The 24211-nt window shown below is 56.2% G+C and overlaps 1 protein-coding gene across 1 annotated transcript in view; it reads left to right on the top strand.

Moving 5' to 3' along the window:
• The window catches only part of SDK2 (sidekick cell adhesion molecule 2), a 133715-nt gene that overhangs the window by 73939 nt on the left and 35565 nt on the right, over positions 1 to 24211 (top strand). The window contains exons 18-33 of the mRNA XM_021678380.2: positions 478 to 593; positions 8828 to 9023; positions 9230 to 9328; positions 9723 to 9914; positions 11232 to 11353; positions 12168 to 12277; positions 12375 to 12525; positions 14955 to 15192; positions 15959 to 16074; positions 16740 to 16929; positions 18264 to 18362; positions 19041 to 19235; positions 20360 to 20561; positions 21688 to 21791; positions 22234 to 22304; positions 24001 to 24136. Coding sequence (XP_021534055.1) covers positions 478 to 593; positions 8828 to 9023; positions 9230 to 9328; positions 9723 to 9914; positions 11232 to 11353; positions 12168 to 12277; positions 12375 to 12525; positions 14955 to 15192; positions 15959 to 16074; positions 16740 to 16929; positions 18264 to 18362; positions 19041 to 19235; positions 20360 to 20561; positions 21688 to 21791; positions 22234 to 22304; positions 24001 to 24136 — 2337 coding nt within the window. The remainder of the gene's footprint in view (positions 1 to 477; positions 594 to 8827; positions 9024 to 9229; positions 9329 to 9722; positions 9915 to 11231; positions 11354 to 12167; positions 12278 to 12374; positions 12526 to 14954; positions 15193 to 15958; positions 16075 to 16739; positions 16930 to 18263; positions 18363 to 19040; positions 19236 to 20359; positions 20562 to 21687; positions 21792 to 22233; positions 22305 to 24000; positions 24137 to 24211) is intronic.

Raw genomic sequence — 24211 nt, 5'->3', positions numbered from 1 at the left:
TCTCTCCCTCCCCGGCCCGCACCTGTCGGTCCTGTACCTGTTTCCCCCAGTCCTGAGCTATTGCCCGCTGTGCCTGGCTACCCTGTAGGGCGGGTGGGTGCCGAGGGGCAGAGGAGTTGTGGGGGGGGAGCATGATGAGGGCAGAGGCTTCAAGGGTATGGGGACCTTCTTCGGAGTCCGTGTTATTGAATCATGAAACAGCTCGTGTCCAGGATTGTACATAACAACCTCCCCCAAGCATGTTCCTATCCACCACTTCTGTTTATTGGTACCTTGTGAAATGGGTCAGGCAAGTGTTATTACACCCAAACTAATCGAGAGAAAGAGGGTGCCTCAAGTCCACAAAGCAAAGGGGGGAGGGGGCGGCACAAAGCAGGGGCTGCAGACCCCATGCCTGTGTTTTCTCTACTTAACTGGGCAAGACTGACTTCGCTCCCTGCGCCGCCCCCCTCACCCCATCCCTCTGCTCTCCTCCAGTCCCCACCGTCCCTCCTGGCAATGTGCACGCGGAGGCCACCAACTCCACGACCATCCGCTTCACCTGGAATGCCCCCAGCCCCCAGTTCATCAACGGCATCAACCAGGGCTACAAGGTACGTGAGGCCTCGCCCTGCCCCAGGAGAAAGGCTGGGGATTCTCTGAGGGAGGCCGCAGGCCGAGGAGTGGGGAGGAGGTGAGGGACCCCCTGTGCTTCTGAAATCATTGGTTCAAGCCAAGCAGAGGACACGTGATCAAGGTGAAAGGCATGCAGGCTCTCTCTCAGGCCCCTTCCAGGCTGGGGGGGCAGGGGGACCAAGGGGGGTCTGGACACTGCCCAGCCTGTGACCCAGTGCAGAGGAACTTTCTCAGAGAGATTGGGTTATAAGCAAAACCAGGTTTGTTTCAGGCTCAGGAATACTTGGGCATAGCCATGGCCTCAGAAAAATCCAGAACCCACTTCTTCCTGCCAAGTTGTGGCTCTTTTAGAACCACACATGTCTGTGGGCTGCCCTTGACCCCACAGAGAGTGTGGTTAAGGGCACGGGACTGGGACCCTGACAGATGTGGGTTTGAATCCTGGCTCCGGTTCTGCCCCTCGCTGGCTCCCTGGACACGTCCTACAGTCTGTCTGAGCCTTGCTCCTTCGATAAATGCTGATTGAGCCCTCCTGTGTGTACCGTTCTAGCTGCCGAAAACCAGACTAAACTCCCATTCCCTCATTTGCGAGTGAGGGTGATAAGAACGCCGATTCCTTAGGGTTGCGTGAGGATCAAATGAGACAATATTTGTAACTCGTTGAGCACAGTGATACACACCTAAGTGCTCTGTGAGCCATTGTAGCCAGAGTAGGGATGCGTTCGCCCGATCAGACGGCCCTAACCAGGTGCCACCGTCTGGGCGGCTCCAGCAACAAAAATCTATTTCCTCCCACTCCCAGAGGCTGGCAGTCTGAGATCCAGGTTTGGGCAGGGCTGGTTCTCTCCGAGGCCTCCATCCTTGGTGCACAGGTGCCCCCTTCTCCCCGTGCCCATGTGTGGTCCCTCCTCTGCGTGCGTCCCAATCTCCTCTTATAAGCATGCCAGGACTACGGCCCACCTTACTGACCTCATTTTAACTTCACTGCCTCTTTAAAGACGCTCTTTCCAAATACAGTCACATCCTGAGGCCCTGGGGGTTAGGACTTCAACATGTGAGTTTGGAGGGGGGACGCAGATCAGTCCATGACAACTAGCATAGCAATAATAGTAGCAGGTGTCGTTCAGCTGCTGGTATTGGTAACGGGGGCAGTGGCGGCGGTAAATCTATCGTAACCGCGCTGCAAGTCAGGCCTTCCCAGCCATACCCTCCGAGATCCCAGACCTTGCTCCCACGTCTGGGTCTCTGCTCTCACCCCACAGGGAGCACCCTGCCAAGCTCCCCTAAGAGAACAGAAGACAGATTGCACAGCGCGCGGGGTGTGCAGCTGGGGCAGGAGGGAGGATGCGGTCGGCCCCCTCCAGATGTGGGAGGGCAAGCAGTGCATTTGAGGGGTGTGCCCCGGGGAAGCAGGCCGTGAGAGAGAAACACCACAAGCTCTGGCTTTGAGCCCAGGGATCTGGTGACCTTGTGATGACCGCCGACACTTCCAGAAGGCTTCTGCTCTCACTCTGGTCCATGTGTGCACGTGCGGGACAAGCGAGATGATTTCTAGGACTCGCAGCCTTAGCCGTTATTCCTGCGAGTGGGGGTGAGGAGGCTTGGGCAGAAAGGGACTGAGATTAAATCACCAGGAGAATTTCCTGCTGGTGTTGCAAAGAAAGGAGGGATGGTCTAGAGCTGGGTACGGCCCTGCCACAGCCCTCTCGCTCCCAGGAAGGCAGGGCACCAGGCCGAGCGGGGCTGTTCTGGGGCAGGGGGCTGCAGCTGACTGGCTGGCCAGAAAAGCCTCCTAATTGGGACTCTGGGGGAGGCAGGGGAGGGAAGGGGAGGCTTGCATAGCTCTGAGAGACAGAGGAGCTGAGCTGGGAACAATTAGCTTCTTGCTGCCAATTCTGAGTTTTCTTTCACAAATTGGGGGTGGGGAGGATGGGGCTGGGCTGCAGACTTCTAAGGCAGATGGCTCCTGGCAGGCCAAGTGGCCAGGACCGTCAGGGCAACGACCCAGACAGAGCAGGAGGAGGCTGCAGAGGTCCGCCTGACTGCCAGGCCTGCTTGTCGCCTAGCACCGTGGCTGCCCTGCAGACCTCCACGGGATGAACTGCCCAGATATGTTGAGCGCAGGAGGGCACTTTCACACTTGGCAGGGCACTCTGTGCAAGCCTGGCAGGAGGCTGAGGCTTGACTCACATTCTTCTCCCAGAAGAAGGAAGTCTTTTATCCTCAACCCATTTCACAGAGGAGGAAACTGAGGCACGAGAGGCAAGTAACTTGTTCAAAGTCAGAGTAACTGCAAAGCTCAGATTCAAACTTCAGAGTCTACACCTTTTCTTGCGTTAAAAAGAAAATGCGTCGGGCGCCTGGGTGGCTCAGTTGGTTAATTGTTGTACTCTTGATTTTGGCTCAGGTCATGATCTCAGGGTCTTGGGATCAGCAGGGAGTCTGCTTAAAGGATTCTCTCTCTTCCTCTCCTCTGTCCCTCCTCCTGCTCACGCACTCTTTCTCTCTCTGTCTCTCTAAATAGGTAAATAGATAACATTAAAAAAAAGAAAATGTGTCCTGTTATTTAACTGTAAAATAATAACTGTGCCTTGGTTTTTTTTTCTAAGTACAAATGGATTCAAGCAGGGATTTTGTTTCTTGCTGCTTTGGGCTTCAGCATCACAGGGAGAAAACAATAGTGCATGGTCTTTGCGTTCCTCCAATGAGAATGGACCCCCCACCCCCTTGGAATTGTTAAAAATTTTCAGACATCTACCAAAGTAGAGGGAAAACAATAATAACTTTAGAAGACCTAATGTATCCCAGCTTCAACAATTACCAGCTCATGGCCAAATGTGTTCCATTCCCCAACCCTCTGACTCTGCCCTCGAATATTGTTGAGCAAATCCCAGGCCATCGTATCATTTCATCCGTAAATACTTTTGCCAAGAAGTATTGTAAAGCCTCTGTTTCAAACACAGCCACAGTACCCACTGTCATCATCGTGCCTAAAAATATCAACAGTCCCCTTGATGTCATCAGATATGCAGTCAGCACTCATATTTCTTTGACTAGTTGCTTTATTTGCTTCAGGATCCCAATGAAGTCCACACGACTGTAATTGATTGGGTATTTTTTAGGTCTCAGCTGATCTATAGATTCTCTCTCTCTCCCTCCCTCCCTCCCTCCCTCCTTTCTCTCTCTCTCTTTCTTGTAATTTATTGAGTCAAGAAACTTAATCATTTGCCCTATAGAATTTTCCACAGCCTAGATTTTGCTGATTGCCTCTCTGTGGGGTCATTTAACACATGCCTCTGAATGCTATATTCGCAGTAAATTGGAACTTAGAACTAGAGCCTTGATCAGATTCAGGTTTGATGATTTTGTGGTTTTTTTCCCAAATATTATTTCCTAGATGGTGCTGTGCATTTACATCAGAAAGCATAAAGTCTGGCTGTCTCTCTTACTATCGTGTGGTGACCATTGACCACCCTGTGTGATCTATTATTTCAGTAGGGTTGCAAAATGGGGACAGTCAAATATTATAATTTCTCCTTGGTGTATTAGAAGAAACGTTTTCCAATAAAAAGAATTTCCCCCTTACCAACTCTTTGGTTACCTGAAGGTTCATTTCGTCTAGGAAAAGCATGGTCAAAACTCAGTCCTTTTCCATCACTTACCAATTTTCAGAGTAATGAATGTCATTCCTTAGCATCTTCTAAAGTGACAGATGAGTTTGGATGGGGGAGGGGGGACATCTTTTTGTTTTATTCTTGACGTATTATTATGTACTCGAGGATTTTTAACTCATCTGGTATGTTTCAACCCATGGCTGTTATTATTCGTGTTGTCAGATTGACCCATCGTTGGCCTCTTTGGTTGCTGAGTCCTTTTGACAGGGCCCCGGTAGGCCAATAGCTTCCTTATAGTCTGACAGGATGGTCCAAGCTGTGTCCAGTTCCTGCGCCGTCCCTGGGATCAGCCATGTCTTCAGGGAATCTTGTTCTTTTCGGTCAGAAATAATAATTGGACACTGCAATCCAGGCACAGGGGGTGCTCCTTATACCAGCACTGGAGGCTGTTTCTGGGCTCTGTTAATGGACAGCTCAGAAATGCTTCTCCTTCTCCTCCTCCTTCTTTTCAGGTAAGACACATAGGGATTCTTCCAACTCAATTTCAGGGCTATAAGCTCTTTAATCATCTTATTGGTCTTTTGTCTCTCTTTTCTCCATACTGAAAATCCAGTTCCTACAACACCAACGTAATTACCTGCTTCCTTTATCCCAAAAACACCCACAACAGTTTCAGAACAGTCATTCCACCACGGTGACAACCGAAGATCATGTCAGATTATTTACAGGGCTTTCCGTTCCTAGGGTGTATCCCCACTACGGATGTCCTCCCCCTGGCTGGGCTACAAAGTCTCTTGAAATAGTTTCTCTCTGTGTAAGTTTGCTACAGCTCAATCCACCATTAGGTTCATTTCTTTCATTTTGGTTTTGAATTTTAGGGATTGATTTTTTAATTTAATTTTGTTCTATAATTATGGAACATATTTACGTGGTTCCAAATTAAACATACAAAGTAAATTCACAGAAAATCAGCCTGAATTCTGGTCCTTTCCCTCCCCTGTAGGTTTGGTTTCTTTTTGTTTGCTTGGTTTGGTTTTTTCCTTTCATTTCTTTAATATAAGCAAATGCAAATGTATATAAATGTGTGTCGTCCCCTTCTTCCATAAATGACAGCCCACTCTATACACTTGCTCCATCTTGGTTCTTCTTTTTTTCTTTTTTAAAGATTTGACTTATTTATTTGACAGAGAGATAGCGAGAGCAGGAACACAGGCAGGGGGAGTGGGAGAGGGAGAAGCAGGCTTCCCGCTGAGCAGGGAGCCCGATGCGGGGCTCGATCCCAGGACCCTGGGATCATGACCTGAGCTGAAGGCAGACGCTTAACCAACTGAGCCACCCAGGCGCCCCTCTCCATCTTGCTTCTTTATTTGCATTATATCCTGTGGATCACTCCATAGGAATATAGAGATTCCCGGTTCCCTTTTTGACATCTATACTGGACTCCATTATGTGGCTTTCCCATAGTTTGGTCAGTCAGCTTCCCAGTGATGACATTTGGGTTGTTTCCAGCCTTTTACTATAATAAACATTTCTACAGTGAATAGCTTTGTGCATATATCGTTTCATATTTTTCACATTTCACTCTAGAATAGATTCATAGAAAGGAGATTGCTGGATCAACGGATAAATGTATATATAATTTTCCTACTACTGCCAAATCCTTCCATTATTTTTAAGTTCTTTTAATTTAATTTTTTAAACAGGAAACGTATTTACATGATTCAAAAACCAATGAAAGTAAAAAGATAAACGTGTAGCAGAAATCATCCCACTCCAGTTCCTTATCTGCCTGGTTCTGTCCCACCCACCCAACCCCGAAACTCTCCCCACTCCTGGTAACCACTGTTGATAATATCCTGCATATCCTTCCAGAATGTTCTATGTGAATCCGTACACATGCAAAGAGATAGACAGGGAGAGAGGGAAAGACAAAAGGAGAAGGAAAGAGGGAATTTCCTCTACTTTTTTGTTAACTCCAGCAGCTAGCAGGCTGTGTATACCCCCCACCCTCTCATCCCCGTAACACACTGCCTCCTCCAGAAACAAAAGGCACATCACTTCATCCCTCCTCCTGGCAGCCAGCAAGGCAGCCATGACTGTCCCCTATAATAGCCTGAGGCTCAGAGAGGCTGAGTGACTTTCCCAGGGTCACACAGCAAGGAGCAGAGCTGGGTTCTGTTCTTCTTCCTCTCCTCTGCTTTCCAAGGCAGAGTTGCCTGGCCCAGGAACCTCGATCTGGTGCTGCTCCTCAAGCCCACAGGCACCCGCATCCCCCAACCATGCTCACACCGGCCCAGTCTGCTTAGACTCTGAGACTAAGGGCCTGATAGAGTAAATCAATGCTGAGCCTGGCTAACAAGAGCAGGCATGCAGACAGCAGAGAGAAACTCCGATGCTCACCTAGCAGCTATGTGTACCTCGGGGGGCAGAGGCCTTCATCCAGGATCTGCGGGGCAGAGGGAGGTCCACAGATCTGAAGCCAGCCCCTGGCAGGCCCATGTGCACCAACCAGGCTTCAACCTTTGTGGTCCTCCGTTCCCTTCCTGCAACAGCATAGGGCAGTGATGCCCACATCCAGTCCTCACTATGATCATGCAGTGGGACTGCTCAGCGACGGGCTCACCCCAGTGCCCGACGCAGAGTACGAGCGCATCAGACGGTAGCCCTGGGGTGCATTCACTCAAGCACAGATTCTATCCCAGGCCTGCCCAGAGCCCACCTCCTTTCAGGGAATGGAAGGTGCAGAAGGCAAGTCTGTAGTCTTCCTGGCCTGGGGGAGAAACCTCTGAACCCTAAGCTTCCTCCTCTTTAGACACAGCTAGAGAATGACAAGTGGATGACATCCCAGAGTAAATATTTTGAAGCCACCTCAATCCTGCTGCCATCGTAGGCTTGGAGCCGTAAGACAAAGTCGTTATTCAGAAAACCACAGCCCTGTGCACTTCTGGGTCATTTTTTTTTTTTTAAGATTTTTTATTTATTTATTTGACAGAGAGAGACACAGTGAGAGAGGGAACACAAGAAGGGGGGGTGGGAGAGGGAGAAGTAGGCTTCCCGTGGAGCAGGGAGCCCGATGTGGGGCTCAATCCCAGGACCCTGGGACCATGAGCTGAGCCAAAGGTAGACGCTTAATGACTGAGCCACCCAGGCACCCCTTCTAGGTCATTTTTGAAGCCAATTGCCAGTGATATTCTTTTAAGGCACCTGTAAAGATATTCTTTGTCCTTTATTCCTACAATAATGGTAGTGATTATAATTGGCCTAAACCCAATAAAATAATATTTACCCAGATTTTGCACTTGCTGGGGAACACACCACACAATTAATTCTATTGGTGTAATTAATTCAAATTTACATTAATTAAATTAAATTAAAACATTAAACTTGTTTCTTTATCTATTCCAAAGAAGTTCAGCAATTTAATTGCTCTGAAACAAGATAACCAAAATAAGGAGAATATTTAACATACTTATTAAATGCCACTTAGTATTTCTGATTAGTATTTTTAGGGTCTAATTAGTGTCTAATTAACTTGCTATAGGCTATCTTTTCACAATACCAATTAAATCTCCAAACATCCTTTATAAACACACAGCTCCGAAAAGGAGAAGATGGAGCATTGTTATAGGGGCGAGTTAATCAGGAGACATCAGCATGGTATTGTTTTATATCTATAAATACCCGTACTTATTAAAACTCATCAAGTGTTGCTTTTCACCATTAATTGCTAGTTAATCAACTTCAAATGAACGAGGAAGTCTCTGAGACCAGCTGTCATTGTCGGAGACAGATGAAGGGCCCAGAAAGCAGGAGTGTGGGGTGACAGATCAAGAGGCAAGGAGAGAAGGAAGGGGAGGCAGGAAGGGCGTGGGTTACAGGTGCAGAGCGGAAGTCAGGAAAGCCCTGCTGCGTTTCCAGACGGGCTCTTCTCGCCGACACCCCGCCTCCAGGTTGGGTCTCAGACTGAAATCCCAACTTGGAACAAGTTGAAAAGTCTAGCGGGAGTGGCAGCTCTAAGGGGAAACTCCGAGGGAGACCCTGCCCAGCCCAGACAGAGAAAGCTGTAGGAGCCCCTCAGCTTCGCACTAGCTGTGTGGATAGTGGGAGTCGCTGAGCCTCTCTGAGCCTGGGTCCTCATCTGTAACACACAGGGCGGGCTCTGCGCTCAGAGGGACCCCCCCAACCAGCACCACTACCACCATTCCGTTCCGTTCAATGCTCGGCTGCCGTCACCTTGCATTTCTTAAAAATTTTTGAACAAGGGGACCCTCCATTTTCATTTTGCACTGAACCTGCAAATTATGCAGCCAATCTTGGTAGAAAACCTCCCTGGTGAGAGACCCCTCGTGGAGCACACTGAGCCCGGTGCCTCGCTCTCAGTAAGTTGCTCAATGAACAGCCAGCACACCAAAGGGAACGCCCAGAAGGACGGACGCTCGTGGCTTGGTGTGCGCGCAGCCATCCCTTTCCTAGGAGGATGGACCCTAGGGAGCTGGGCTCCTAGACGCTCTCTGTCCGTTGGCCCAGACTGTGGGAGAGCGCTCGGCCTCTTCTGGAACATTCTTGCTGCCCTGCCTGAATTGCTGGCCTCTCCCCAGCTGATTGCCTGGGAGCCAGAGCAGGAAGAGGAGGTTACCATGGTGACTGCCCGGCCCAACTTTCAAGACAGCATCCACGTGGGCTTCGTGTCCGGCCTGAAGAAGTTCACCGAGTACTTCACCTCCGTGCTGTGCTTCACCACTCCTGGCGATGGGCCTCGAAGCACCCCCCAGCTGGTGCGCACCCATGAGGATGGTAGGCACCACCCAGCCCCTGCCATCCCTGCCCCCCTCACCACCCACCCACCCAAGAGCCGGACTGAGCGCTCCAGATATGGGGCAATCCCAGCCTTGTCTCCCATCCTGGGGTGCCCCTGGAGCACTGCGGGCTGTCTTGCAGACAGTGGTCTCTCTTTGGCTCTAACATGCATTGGGTGGGGTGGGGGCCCTTTTGGGGTACAGTGCCTGGTCCTGTGGGACACCTGAGCTTCAGTGAAATCCTGGACACCTCGCTGAAGGTCAGCTGGCAAGAGCCAGGAGAGAAGAATGGCATCCTCACAGGTAAGGGTGACAGGTGGGCGTTCCTGAGCTCGGGGGCGAGACAGGGTCGTCCAGTCCATCCTGTTGACTGATGTTCATCCAAAGCCTCCCAGCAGGCCACTCTTTCTTAGAACGTACTCAGTGGAGGTTCTCAGCCCCTCTGCTCTGTAGCACATCCCAGGTCCTCCGCCGCAGGCCTCAAGCACCGACCATAATGACTTGCTCCCTCCTACAGTCCCCACCCAACAGGGGCATCCCACCCAAGTTATACCTGGGGCCCCAGGCACGAGGTTCCCAGCTCCCTCGGCCCCATTGCTCCCAACCCAGACTAGTGAAAAGGGAGAAGCAGAACAGAAGGGTCAAAGCCAGCATTTGGTCACAGCTAAGCTCATGCACAACTGGGGGCTCCCCCCAGGGTACCGGATCTCCTGGGAGGAGTATAACCGAACCAACACCCGCGTGACCCACTACCTGCCCAACGTGACCCTGGAGTACCGCGTCACGGGCCTCACTGCGCTTACCACCTACACCATCGAGGTGGCCGCCATGACCGCCAAGGGCCAGGGCCAGGTGTCTGCGTCAACCATCTCCTCCGGCGTGCCTCCAGGTGGGTGCCCACTCGCAGGGCAAGACTCCTGGCCTCTTGTGGTCTTCCTCCTGACCAAGACGCTTACCTTTTTCTCAGGAATACTGGCTTTCTTCCCCCCCGAGCTCTCCCCTGCCTTGGGTCCATGGTCCCTTGAGCTTCCCCCAGAGCAGGCTTACGTCTCATAATCCCAGGTCTCTGGAGGCTCAGTGGACCCACTGCTGCCTCCTCCCATGGCTCTCAGAAAAGCAGAGACCCCCAGAGGACCCTCCCCCGCCCCCGTCTCATCCACCCCCATGCCACACCAGGTTCTGCATCGAGCAATAGTATCTCTGATTCAGGGGAAGAATTCTCACTGTCTCCCAGAAAGTCCAAATGGGATTCCAGCCAGTGGAAGTGTTGGTTGGGAAAGGGTAGAATAAGGTGGGAATCATCTTAAATCTGGTATAAAGAGCAAGCTGAGACCTACTCTCAGCCCTGCTTCTGCCAAGCTCTGTGACCTCAAGCAAGTCAAGTGGCCCCTCTGTGCCTCAGTTTCCCCATCTGTATCTATGGGAGGTCGATTAGACAACCACATGGTCCTGGCTGGGTCTATAAGTCTATGCTTACGGGACCCAGCTAGAATCCCTTGACCTGTGCCCCCCACTCTGCTCCCGAGATGGCTGAGACACCCCAGCTGACTCAACCACAGCTGATAATAACACCAACACATATTTGTGCCTGAAGCTAAGTGCTGTATCTACATCAATTCAGTGAGTCTTCACAACGACCCTGAGGTCAGTGATACTACCGTCACCATTTGACCAAGGAGGACACTGTGGCACAGAAAGGTTAGGTGACTTGCCCACAGACACACAGCATGGAAACAGTGGGGTTAGATTCCAGCTCAAGACAGTCCGACTTCTAGAATCTATACTCTTTCTGTTCATCCTGAATCCCAAGGTTCCTGGTCAGAAATTAGGGGCTCCCTCCCCCACCCAGCTCTCCTTCTGATCTTCCTCAGCCATGATTGGGTTTGGGAGGGCTGAAAGGGGCTATGTGTGTGGACGGAGAGGAAGATTCTTTTGGGAAGCCCTTGCATGCCCAGCCCCTGTTCCCTGTTCCAACCTCCCTGTGGCCCTGGGAGGCCCTCCCAGCCCCTGACCCTGCCCCTCAGGCCCCTGGTCTGGACACACAGAGCTGTGGATGCAGGAAGAAGACTGAGTTGGAGGGCGGAAGCCTCAGCCCAGCTCTTCCTACCAAACTTCTAGAAGAGTCACATAGCCCCCCACCCAGAGGCCTAGTCTATGTGGAAGGACCTTGTCCTCAACGGATCTCCTCTCCCATCCTGTTTTCCAGAACTCCCAGGGGCCCCCACCAACCTGGGCATTTCCAACATCGGCCCCCGCTCCGTGACCTTGCAGTTCAGGCCAGGCTATGATGGGAAAACCTCCATCTCCCGCTGGCTGGTGGAGGCTCAGGTAAACCCTGCTGCCGGGGGTGCCCACAGCCCATGCAGCCTGCTTCCTAGACGTGGGCGCACGGCCACGCACTTGAGAGCAAACCATACGTGTGTTCACACCTGTGGGGATTTTCATATGCAACTGTCATGTGGCCAAATACCCCAAAATGCCCACCATTCCCAGTTCTGCCTCCACTTCACCTGACCACTGTGTGCACACACATGCACACACACACACGTGCATGGACACACATATGCACATGCATACACACATGCGTGAACACACATGTGCACATGCACACATGTGCGGAAACACACACACACACCAGTCCCCGTGGGTCGGGCGGGGACTGGCCAGCCTGGAGAAATACACAGCTGCTGCCCACAGCCCCGAAAGTGGCGAGTCTGCTTTGGCTGCCCCCGGGGAGCGTCCATCAGTTCCAACACCTGGGCCACACCCCCAGAAATTCAGATTCTGATGAAGCTGGGGTTTGAGAAGCATGCCAGGGTGTTCAGAATCCCCTGGGGAGCTTGGTAAATAGCCAGATTCCCGGGTACCACCCCCCAGGGATTCTGATGGGCTCAGTCTAGGGCAGGGCCCTGGCATGGGTTTCTAGCAAGCATTCCACCAGATTCTACGCAAGACGGCTCGGGGTCATGCTTGAAGTCATTTTCAGGGCCTGGAAAGGTGGTGACCCCATGTGGGGCTCTCCAGGTGAGCCCCAGGATGGAATCAAGACCTTCATGGGCAGGGCTTTACCCCTGAGAACCTGGGGCACAGGACATCTCAGCCCCACAAGCTGAGCGGGTCTAAGAGCGTCTCCCTTTTCCAGGTAGGCGTGGTTGGGGAGGGAGAGGAGTGGCTGCTGGTTCACCAGCTCACCAACGAGCCCGACGCCCGCTCCATGGAGGTGCCCGAGCTCAACCCCTTCACCTACTACAGGTAACAGGGCAGAATGCGGGGGGCTGCCCAGACCCGGACGGGCATTGGCCTGGGGTTCTGCCCTCATCACCTTGCTCACTCCCTTCCCCCACCCCAGCTTCCGAATGCGCCAAGTGAACATCGTGGGCACCAGCCCACCCAGCCAGCCTTCTAGAAAGATCCAGACCCTCCAGGCACCCCCTGACATGGCCCCTGCCAACGTGACCCTGCGCACAGCCAGTGAGACCAGCCTTTGGCTCCGCTGGATGGTGAGGCTCCCACGAGGGCAGTGGGGGTGGAATGGCTCCTTGGTCCTTGTCACCCTGCCACGGTCATTGCCTCCGAGAGGGCCACATCAAGGAGGGGGGTCACCAGAATACCCACAGCTCCCTTCTCTTTTCCTTACACCTAGCACCTTTAAGGTGCCTGATAATTCATCTTAGCCAAATGAACAAATGCCTTCTGTAAGAAGGAACTAGAAAACGCTGTTTAGTGAGCATTGCCAGGTGCCAAGCATTTTACATGTTTTCTTCCATTTAATCCTCCCAGTCATCCTGCAAAGGGCACATTGCGACCCCAATTTACAGCTAAGGAAACTGAGGATCAGAGAAGTTAGGAACTCGCCCATGTCCACACAGCTCCCAAGTGGTGGGCCTGGGGTTCAGATGTAAGTCATCCCTTGCACCAAGTCAGAGAGTGAAGGGTTGTTTCTGAGATTGTGGGGCAGGTGCGGGAGACCACCCCTCCAGGTCAGGGTTGCGTGTCAAGGGCCATTACCCCAGGTAAGGCCCAGAACCCTCTCCACAGGCTTGTGACAGCAGAGTGATCTTGATCCCTACTTTACAGATGGGGAAACTGAGGCAGAAAGCGGTCAAATCACTGGCCCAAATCCCACCCACCCGCCCCTGCCAACATCCTCTCCTATCCTCTAGTTAACAGCAGGGCTGGGTTTCCCAACCCGGGGAGTCTGTTCCCCCAGAATCCACAGCCCTAACCACGGAGCATACTGCAGCCCCATCTTCCGGGGATCAGGAGAAGATGTGTCTGCTTGATGCCGTTCCCCCCAGGACAGTGTTTTCCCGACTACTGCCCCACACAGCAGCCGTCCAAGAGGAGCTAGGCGCGTACAGGACTTCTGAGACAAACGAATGTGGGGGACAGCACCCCGCAGCCTGGCTCCTCTCCTCAGTGCTGGGAAGAGCCTGCCTGACCCCGCTCCACCGGCCGGTCTGGCCACGCGCGACTTGGTTTTGTTTCCACGTGAGACCTCTTACCACTTGCACAAAACACAATTTGCAAAACACCATGCTGTGGGATTGACTGGCAAGCCCTTTCCCCCTTTCATTTAGCTGGACGCCTGGTAGAAGGAGCTCACGGACATACGGTAGTTCGTGATTATGTGTCCCCTTCCAGGGGACCGGCACTGAGCAGAGCTGTCTTTCCGTCCAGCTCAGGGGCCCCACGCCCCATGGGCAGCCCCCCCCAGGGCGTGTGCAGCCCCAGTTACTGCTCGCTCGGCCCCTTCCTGCCTAAGCTCTGGCCCCCTCCGGGCCGGCTCCCTGCCTTCCTCCTGCAGCTCACTTTAAGGTTTCCAAACACTAAAAGACTAGAGACTGACTGATGCCCGGGGGGCTGGAGGAGGAATAAAAAGGCAATTGATGCACCGCACAGGGCCCCAGGCACCTCCAGTCCCGCGTAATGGTGCACGGCCTGTTACCTTTCCCTAGCAGGTAAGGAAGCGTGCACTCCGGGCCCATTGATTAACTGTCTTAATGGTCTCTGGTCGGCTTCACTAAGTGTCTGAGCTAACAGGAGGCAGTGAGTATGCAGGGAGTGAGGCAGAGGCCGAGGAACGGGAGGAAGTGGGTCAGAATGTGAGGAGCCTGTGAACCGTGCCCGGGGACGCAGAACAGCAGGGAGGTGAGGGCCCAGGGCGCCTCTTCTTCGGAGAGAATCCTAAGGCGGAGTCCTCAGCTCACACCTACTCCGGATCACAGGTCCCCCCAACATGCACACACCCCCACTGCTTACCAGCACTGCCCAGGTTCATCCAAACGACCTTGAGCCAGCAGCCACAGCCCCAGCCGCCTAGGAAAGGGATCTGTCTTTTCTCTTGGCTGAAACTCCCCAGAAGGAGGCGGCTGAACATGTGGCAGGAGAGATTCAGGCCTCCTGCTGGAACGACTGCTGCCAGTGACTGGTACTCACTCCACCCATGCCCGAGACACTTGCTTCTCCAAGGGCGGCGGGCGTGAGCTGGGAGCAGGCATGTTAGAGGCAATTAAGTAAGTGTGTGTTGGCAGCCTAAGCGAGGGAGTTAAGTGGTAGAGACAGCCGAGGCCAGGGGTGCTGTGCTCATCTGCCTGTTGGACAGACAGGTTTGTGGGTCTCCTCTCCAGTCTCAGTGCCCCGGCCGGGTACTGAGTTTGCCCTGTGTGCGAGAATGGATGCCATCTCTCCTGGGAGCTTGGCACAGACAGACAGGGAGATGGGGCGGTGGGGGGGAAGCCTCCAGAAATATAGACTCACACATTCTAAGCCCCACCTGGCGAGAGCACCTCACATGGGCACGGACAGCTTGGACGGTGGGTATGATAATCCTGTAGGGCTCCCTGGAAGAGGGTGCACAAGCCAGATAGTCCCCCGCACGGGGTGGGCCTGGCCTCACGGCCGCTCTGCCACCCCCACCTTCCTGCAGCCTCTCCCGGAGATGGAATACAACGGGAACCCCGAGTCGGTGGGCTACAAGATCAAATACAGCCGGGCAGACGGCCACGGCAAGACGCTGAGCCACGTGGTCCAGGACCGCGTGGAGCGTGAGTACACCATCGAAGACCTGGAGGAGTGGACAGAGTACCGCGTCCAGGTCCAGGCCTTTAACGCCATCGGGAGCGGGCCCTGGAGCCAGATGGTGACGGGCAGGACCCGGGAGTCAGGTACTGTGGCCCTTGTACCAGCCCCCCCCGGGCCCCGCAGCCTGTGGCGGGGACCCCCCCCCACCTTGGTCTCTCTGCCCTCACGGCCTTCCAAGGGTACAAAGGCTGGAGCCATTGTTCAGAATAAGCCCAGACTCACTTTCCCGTTCATGCTCAACATCCCGGCGGAGTGCCCAACCTTGTTGCCGTGTCCCCCAGCGTATTCCCACTGCTCCCAAAATCGGGGGGTTGGGGGGATCCCCACCCCTGCAGGTTAGCCAGGAGGTCTTTCCCTGCAAACTGCCCATGTCTCTGTGCCCTCACCTTTAACCCTGACACCCAGTAGTGCCTAAAAGAACCGGAGATGGGGAGATTGGATCAGCTCTCAGAACATTCCAGAAGCAGAACCAGCAGCTCACGGGACCCCGGCAAGGGGTCACCCACAGAACATGAGCCCCCAGCCTTCAGGCAGCCCTCGTGCATCCACATGTGGTTCACCACTCTGAGGCTTTTTCCTGGCCCCTTTTGAAGGACATCCCCTCCCATCCCGGCCCCTCCCCAGCCCTCACTGCTGCGCAGACAGGAAAGGGGGGCTCATCCTCCCATTGGCCCGAGCAGAGGATAACAGGGAGGCTCCTCTGAAACCAGAAGCAGCATCTGCGATGTTCCAGAGCCACCAGGAATCACTGCAGGATAATCTGCTGCTGGGGACAGGGTGTCACACCGCCTTCCTCTGTAGGGCCGACTGGGTGCTGAGCTCCTCCTCTCTGCCCCCTCTCCCCCTCAGTCCCTTCCTCTGGCCCCACCAACGTGTCTGCACTGGCCACGACCTCCAGCAGCATGCTCGTGCGCTGGGACGAGATCCCTGAGGCCGACCGCAATGGGCTCGTGCTGGGCTACAAGGTGAGTCCTGGCTCCAAGGTCGCCCGCGTCCCCATCCAAGGTGCCTTGTCCTCATGACCCCTGGGGCCCACGTCTCCGCCTTCTGGAATGGATGCCCAGGAGCTCCCGGCGTCTCTGCTCTGGGTGGCACGGCAACCAAGGAGTCCTCCCTCAGGGCTGGAGGCTTCCAGGGGGGCCCAGGTCCTTGGGGAAGCCCCCAGGAGGCCCCACTGGCTGCCCCAGCCTCGCTCAGCCCACGGGCCCAGTTCCCATCATCTTCTAGAACTGCTGCCAAAGCTGCGCCTAACCGCAGGGTTCAGCCTTGGCCCACAGGTTGGGAGACGTGGCTTGATGTCCGTCACCCCCCATTACTGGCTGTGTGACCTCGTGCCAGTCATGCCCCTTCTCTGGGCCTTTTTTCCTATCTGAATGCTCTCTAAGGAACCTTCCAGCTCCCTGGCCCGGTGCATCTTTGTGTCCCCTGCTCTCCCAGAGCCCAAGCTCCACCGTATCCCATGCCCCTCAGGTTCACTTTGAGTAAAGCTCTGTGCAGGGAGCCACTCCAAGGAGCCCAGGGTCCAGCAGCTCTATCCCGCCTGCCTCGCTCCGGGGATGAGACGTGGGGAAGGTGCTGGCACGCAGGACCCAGACCCCAGGCCCTCACCCCCTGCACTGTGCTCTGGCAGGTGATGTATAAGGAGAAGGACTCGGATTCCCAGCCCCGGTTCTGGCTGGTGGAAGGGAACTCGTCACGCAGCGCCCAGCTCACAGGCTTGGGCAAATACGTGCTCTATGAGGTCCAGGTGCTAGCCTTCACGCGCATCGGGGATGGCAGCCCCAGCCACCCTCCCATCCTGGAGCGGACGCTGGATGATGGTGAGTTTGAATCCCTGCGCGCCTGGGGAGGCGGGGAGCTCCCCTCCCTCCTGCCTGCCCGGCCCTGCCCCTCTGGGCTCGCACTTTGCCCCAAAGGGAACCGTGGCGTCAGGCTTCTCCTGTGGGGGACAGGTCACCGAGGGCCACCAACCCACTGCGAGGGGATACACATCCCAGACTGTGCGTCCCTGAGGAAGAAGTGGAAGGCAAGGACAGTTTGACATCGGATTCAGTCTCTTGCACACTCTCTGGGACAAGCGCACGGAATAGAGACTTGGCACCCATTTTGATTTGGGTTTTGCCTGGGGCAGGTGCACTTGGAGTAAGGGTCTGTGCAAGGAAGAGGCTTGCTTTTTCCTGGGCACGAGCCTCCTGGTCCCATTTGCAAAAGAGCGATGCCAGCAGGGCTCCAGGCATTCATCCCTGCAGCAGAACTTTCCGTCAAAGGCTGACCGACAGGTCCTTGGCTCCCTCCCCTCTCCCCACACATGTACTCTGACTGCCCACCACAAACATTGCTGGGGTCCAGACAAGAGTGCAAAAGGAAGCGTAAACACCATGTGTCCACGTATTCTAAAGTTATAAATCAAGCTAATGATCTGTTAAATTCAGTATGTTTGACCCTCTTGCCTTGACCTGGAAGGCCAAGTTCAAGTCTAGAAATCTCAGACTTTGGGGGATTATCTGTTGGGATGAGGCAGCACAGGAAGTGTTGCCCGCCCCCAGCCATCCTCCCCTCTGCCCTGTTCCCTTCCCCTTCTCTCCCTGACACATGGTACTCAGTCTCCGTCCACATACCCCAAACAGCTGCCCCCGCCCCCCCCCCCGCCGCCGCCCGGGCCATCCCTCAGTCCAGAGGTGCAAGTCTGGAGGGTGGGCCTGGGGAACGGGCCCATGCAGACCCTGGAAAAGGAGTGTTTCAGGCTCAGGGTGGGCCCTGTGGTCACCTCACCCTATGGGTGGAAGGAAGTCAGAGTGGTGCCTTCTAAAGCACAGACCCAGGACAAGGCCCCGTTGCCCGGTTCTGAGGGCAACCCTGCATGTACGTCTATGTGCACACGGACACGGACACTGAGCCAAAGGAACTGGAGCCTGGTCCCTTCTGGTTCCTGCCAAATAATGCCCTTTTTTGAGGACAGAAACCTCCCTGATAGCATCTTTGTGTCCCGTGTTGGATCGCAGCGTCAGGCACAGAGCCGCACTCCACAGATCACTGAGCTCAGTGTGCCCTTCCCCCGCAGCCTGCCCACCTGCTCTCCCGGAGCCGGACCCGGGGTGGGGCTGGGGCTAAGCAGTAGCTGGGCAGCCACCTGCTTCTCCTTTGTCCCCTGCAGTCCCGGGGCCGCCCGTGGGCATCCTGTTCCCAGAGGTGAGGACCACGTCGGTGCGACTGATCTGGCAGCCCCCCACTACCCCCAACGGCATCATTCTTGGTAAGCCTCTACCCTCTCCGGTGCCCAGAGGCTGCAGGTAGGAGGAGGAGGCCAGAGGGAGACTGGGCCCAGGAAGTGTCCACATCTCAAGAAGCACCATTTCACATTCAAGGATGCTCCCCTAACACACACATAGACATGCACGCACACACGCAGCCCCTCGGGGGAAGGCTCACGGGGTTGAACTGGAGCAAGCGGGCTCTCACAGCCTCAGCCCCCTCACCCGCGAAACCGTGGTGGGCACTCCCTGTGCCTAGTGCGGGCTCTCAGAGCTGGCAGCCCGCGGTGCCTGCCCCAGAGGAAGGCCGCTCCTCAGAAGGCAGAGTGGAGGCCGGGAGGGGCCGGCGCCTTGGACTTAGACAGACGGGCTGGAATTCCAGCTCAGTCACTTCCTAGCAGGTGCTCTGGCCCCTCTGAGCCCCTGTCCCCCTCACCTGAGGCTGTCACGGGGGTCACGGACTCTGTGACCCCCACAGAGGGAGTGCGCCCCACAGCCACACTCCCCACGTGGCAGCTGAGGACACAAGAATGACCAAGAGGGCTCCAAGCTGACGAACCACAGCCAGGGGAGCTCAAGTGCAGACACCGCGGTGGCCTGGGAAGGATTCGACCCTTTCCCCGGGCACCGAGGGCAACTGCCCTGCCCCCCAGCACAGCCCATGTCCTTCCTTCCCGCAGCCTACCAGGTCACACACCGGCTCAACGCCACCACGGCCAACACGGCCACCGTGGAGGTGCTGACACCCAGCACCCGCCAGTACACCGTCAGTGGCCTCAAGCCAGAGTCCGTCTACCTGTTCCGCATCACGGCCCAGACCCGCAAGGGCTGGGGAGAGGCCGCCGAGGCCTTGGTGGTGACCACCGAGAAGAGAGGTGACTGCCCACTGGGGCTGGGGAGGCCTGGGGGCAGCCGAGGCGGGGGCGGGGGTCCCGGCCAACGCAGGTGCCCCCACCCTGACTCACGGGTGCCTGGGAATCAGCCAGTTAAGAGCCGCGTTGCCCTGACCTGGAGTGGCAAGTGGGCTGAGATCTCTGGGGTCAGGGTCAGCAAGGGCTCTAGTGGACTTCCAGAAGCTGGGCTGCGAGTCCCCCTCCCAAGGAGCCTGCTTTGCCCCAGCTACTGGTTTTCTGAAGAGGGAGGGTTGGTGAGACCAGCTTCCTTCCCTTCTCCCCAGCCCTCAGTGAAGATAGTGTCCGGTTGGGTGGCGGGTGGGGCTGCAGCGTGGAGCCCCGGGTGCCAAGGGCCTGTGGCCCTGAGCCGGTGACTCACCGGAGGCCGGGCTCCCCTGAAGCAGGCTGACACCCCGATTCCTATGAAAGTGGTTTGTTAGACAGTGTTCCCAGGAAAAACCAGTAGGACAGCGGTTCTCAACCGGGAGCTGCTTCGCCCCCCGGGGAACATTGGGCAGCGTCTGGAGACATTTGAGTTGTCGCAACTAAGAGGGAGCTATGACTGGCATCTAGGGGGTGGAGGCCAGGATGCTGCTAACACCCTACAGCACGTAGGACGGCCCCATAACACGGAATCGGCCGCCCCAAGTGCCAGAGTGCTGAGGCTGAGAACTCCTGCAGGAGGGCCTGGGGCAGCGAGAAGGAGGCCAGGCGTGGGCAGGGCATCCGGCAGAGCCCCACCGAGGGAAGCGTGGGCTCCATCCCACTCAAGCAGGGACGGCGCAGGCCCCATCTCAGCACTGGGGCAGGCGGGGGACAAAGGAGCTGGGTGTTCGGACCTCCTCCCTGCCAGTCCCTGGTCGGGCTGCCCGCGGGAGATCTAAGTTCCCAGGCACCTGGGCCTCTAATGGCCTGAGCACAGGTCGTGGACCAGGAGCCACGGAGCCACGGGTGCTCGCTGTCGGGACCTGTGTGCACAGAAAGGGGATGGGGCCGCGGGCATCAGGCCTGAGCCCAGAGCATCTCCTTCTCTTCCTTGAAAAAGCTCACCCCCACCCCCTTCCCGGCTGACTTCCCTGCTCCTGTCCCCCTCCGCCACCTCCCAGACCGCCCCCAGCCCCCCAGCAAGCCAGTGGTGCAGCAGGAGGACGTGAAGGCTCGCAGCGTGCTGCTGTGTTGGGAGCCGGGAAGCGATGGCCTGTCCCCCGTGCGCTACTACACCGTCCAGACCCGCGAGCTGCCCAGCGGCCGGTGGGCACTGCACTCAGCCTCCGTGAGCCACAACACGTCTGCCTTCGTGGTGGACAGGTAAGGCCCGGGTGGTGGACAGGTGAGGCCTGGGTGGTGGACAGGTGAGGCCCGGGCCGCCAGCAGCTCCGCCCCAGCCCTGCCAGCCCAGGCAGCACCAGTGGGGCTCCCGGTGGGGGGGGCCGGGGCCGGGGCCAGGGGGCGCGGGGGGGCTCTGGAGCACGCTCCTGGAGCCTGCCCACCCCCGGACCCCCGCCTCCGTCTCTGTCCTAACCTCCCTCCCTGTCTCCGGAGCCCTGTGAGGGCTGCCTCTTGATTATCTATTTCTGGAGCCTGGAAGCCCCCGCAGCGAGGCACTTGCCTTTCCTCACTAGCAGTCCCTCCCAGCCAGACAGCATCTTCCTCTCCGTCTGGAACAGGGGAGCGGAGCTTGCTCCGAAATTCTGGCTTCAGTTTAATTCCTAGAGGGTCATCTTTTTTTATATTCCGGTTGACGTGACCGAGAGTTTTGAGTAATACTTTCCTCCTCACCCCCCACCCCCAACAAATCAAAAGGGAAGACGTTTGCCTGGAGAGGAACAAGGCTTATAGAGGTGAAGTGGTGGTTAACTCTTGAGAACCGTGACCCTTACTAAGTTTACTAAATTCAAGAAAGGGGTGGCATTTCTTTTTTTTTTTTTTTTTAAAGATTTTTATTTATTTATTTGACAGAGAGAGAGACAGCGAGAGCAGGAACACAAGCAGGGGGAGTGGGAGAGCGAGAAGCAGGCTTCCTGCCGAGCAGGGAGCCCGATGTGGGGCTCGATCCCAGGACCCTGGGATCATGACCTGAGCCGAAGGCAGACGCTTAACGACTGAGCCACCTAGGCGCCCAGGGGTGGCATTTCTGGGGGGAGGAGTTTGCTCAGAGGGAGAGTTATCTGTGCTCTCATAGCAGCTCGCCCCTGTGAGGCGGGAGACCTGTAGACAGGGCCACCTGGGGGCTGAAGGTGGGGCCACACCCAGACAGGCATCAGGACCCGGAGGGCCTGGGCCCCGTGTGCCTTCTGGAACATACCTTGTTGAGCCTTGGTGTTCCCATCTGTGTAACGGGTCAGCACGCTCTGCCCCCACCTTTCCCAAGCAGAGGTGGTGGGGTGAGGCATTAGGGGATAGCCCTGCTCATTGAACCCGATCGTGCCCATAGGCTCAAGCCCTTCACGTCCTACAAGTTCCGCGTGAAGGCGACCAATGACATTGGGGACAGCGAGTTCAGCGAGGAGTCAGAGCCACTGACCACTCTGCAGGCCGGTCAGTGCTGCCCTCCCACTCGGGTCTCTCTCTTGGCCCACTGGCGGTTCCTGGGCACTGGGCGTTCTCTTCGGAGGGGAGGGGCCCCCAAAGGTGGGAGGGGCAGAGTCCCAAGGAGGTTTGGGCCAGAGGGGCCTTTGCCATGATTCGGGCACCGATGCCAAGCCCGGCATCCCAGTGTGCTCCTTTTCTGCTGTCCCCAAGCTCATGGCGAACCCCAGAAAACCAGTGAAAGGGCGTGTGGGGGGGCCTCAGCAGCAGCAACATCAAAAACCTGTGGCTCCAGGGACAAAGAGGAGGGGGGCTCTGGGCTCTTGGGTGCAGACTGGGGTCAGGGCTCCGGGCCCCCTCCCTCCACACTTGCAGAAGAATCTGCTCCCTGTGGCCTGCCAGGGGGCCTAAGGCCCAGTCCCCAGAGCTCACCTGTCTGTCCTCTCCCCAGCACCCGACGAAGCACCCACCATTGTGTCGGTGACACCCCACACCACCACCTCCGTGCTGATTCGATGGCAGGTACGGGCCAGCAGCCAGCAGGCGGGGAGGGGCCCATGTCCCAGGAGGACTTAGACACACCCTGTGCAGGGACCAGAAAGGTGACAGCCCCCAGCAAGGCTGGAACATCATACACACATGCCCTCACTCTGCTCTCCAGATAATCCCCTCGGGCAGGCGCTGTTCCAATCCCCTCCTGCAGACGAGAACCCAGTCCTCAGGGAAGTGACATGAACGGGCCTGGTTACACAGCTAGTAAGTGGCAGGGTCAGGCTTAGTGCCCTCTGAGCTGCCAATCCTGGGACAGAGAAGTGCGTGGGGCTTTCAGGGCCCCCTGAGTCCCCATGAATCCTGGCCCACCATCAGTGAAGGGATTCCTGATCAAACCAAACACAGGTGTACATACCTGGCCGGAACCCCAAGTGGGAACCCATCGTCCGGGGACAGAGAACCCCCTTCCTCCGCACACCCCACCCCCTCCCCCCGTTGCCTGCTCTCTGGTGGGCACTTTTTTTTTTAAGATTTTATTTCTTTATTTATTTGAGAGAGAGAGCCAGCACAAGCAGGGGAGAGGGGCAGAGGGAGAGGGAGAAGCAGGCTCCCCACTGAGCAGGGAGCCTGATGCGGGGCTTGATCCCAGGACCCTGGGATCCTGACCCTAAGCCAAAGGCAGATGCTTAACTGACTGAGCTCCCCAAGCGTCCTTGGTGGGCACTGTTGTCCTGCCATGGTCTGAGGAAGACCACCAGACGCATCTGAGACCAGGCTGCCCGTCTCTGCCTGCGGGACCCTCCTGTACGCTCTCAAGTCCAGCCTCTGGACTCGGCAGGTCACCCACACAGGCCCCAAAGCAGCAAATTCTTGTCTCGCTTTTTGGCATCAGAGGGGCGGGCATTTGTCCACCACAGGGTCCCCAATGGGAGACCCCTTAAGAGGAAACAGGAAGGGGCCCCGCAGCCCCTCCCCAACCCAAGGCCGCACTGCAACAGGACCCTCCCTGGAGTGAAAGGGACCTTGTGCAGCCTGAAGCCAGGACCAGGCCGGCAGAGCCCCGGGCCATCCTGGCGAAGGGGCAGGGAGGTGTCAGTAGCCAGGGAGACAGTGAAGGATCTAATAAAAGGGTGAAGCACTTCAGTGGGATTTTAAAAAGAGGTATCCTAAAAAGTAGTTTTCACCTTCCCCTAAAGCCTGTTCTCCCACTGGGCTATGGATGGGAGCAGAAAGCGAAGAAGTAGTAAAAGGCAGAGCAGAGGCAGTGCATTCAGGGATAGGGAACGGCCTCGCAGGAACCCCAGGAGACGCTGGTCAGGTGGGAGGTGGCAGGGTCACCAGGCCCAGGGAGGCTGGTGCTGTGTGAAGGTGTCCCTGGGCAAGGAATGGTCTAGGAGGAGAGCCCAACGGTGCTGTGTGCCCTTGGGCATATGCCTTACCCTCTCTGAGCCTCACCTTCCTGCTCTGGGAATGGGAATGGCATGGAGATTCCAGTCCTTCCCTGCCCCACAGAGAATGTTGCAAAGCTGAAATAACCTCACTGGATGTGCTTCTTAAGTTAAAAATGCTCAGTGTCATTTTGATTTCTTTCCCTGGTGGATGCTCAGGCTCTGCCCTATGGTCACAGGAGGCAGGATGGGGAGGGAGGAAGGGAGAGGGGCAGAGTGGAAGCGGGTGAGCCTTGGGGTTTTCTGCCCCTCCCCATTCTCCACTCCCTTCCCTGCAGCCACCAGCAGAGGACAAGATCAACGGCATCCTCCTGGGCTTCCGGATCCGGTACCGGGAGCTGCTCTACGAGGGGCTGAGGGGCTTCACACTGCGTGGCATCAACAACCCGGGGGCCAAGTGGGCTGAGCTTACCTGTGAGTGGCATCCACAGGGGTCAGGGGACAGTGGGGCCGGGGACACTCCCCTCCCTGCCTGTGAGCTCTCAGCTT

The sequence above is a fragment of the Neomonachus schauinslandi genome, chromosome 15, assembly GCF_002201575.2.
Source record: "Neomonachus schauinslandi chromosome 15, ASM220157v2, whole genome shotgun sequence".
NCBI lineage: Eukaryota > Metazoa > Chordata > Mammalia > Carnivora > Phocidae > Neomonachus > Neomonachus schauinslandi.
Note: the sequence above shows the minus strand (reverse complement) of the source record. Positions and strands in the feature narration are given on the sequence as shown.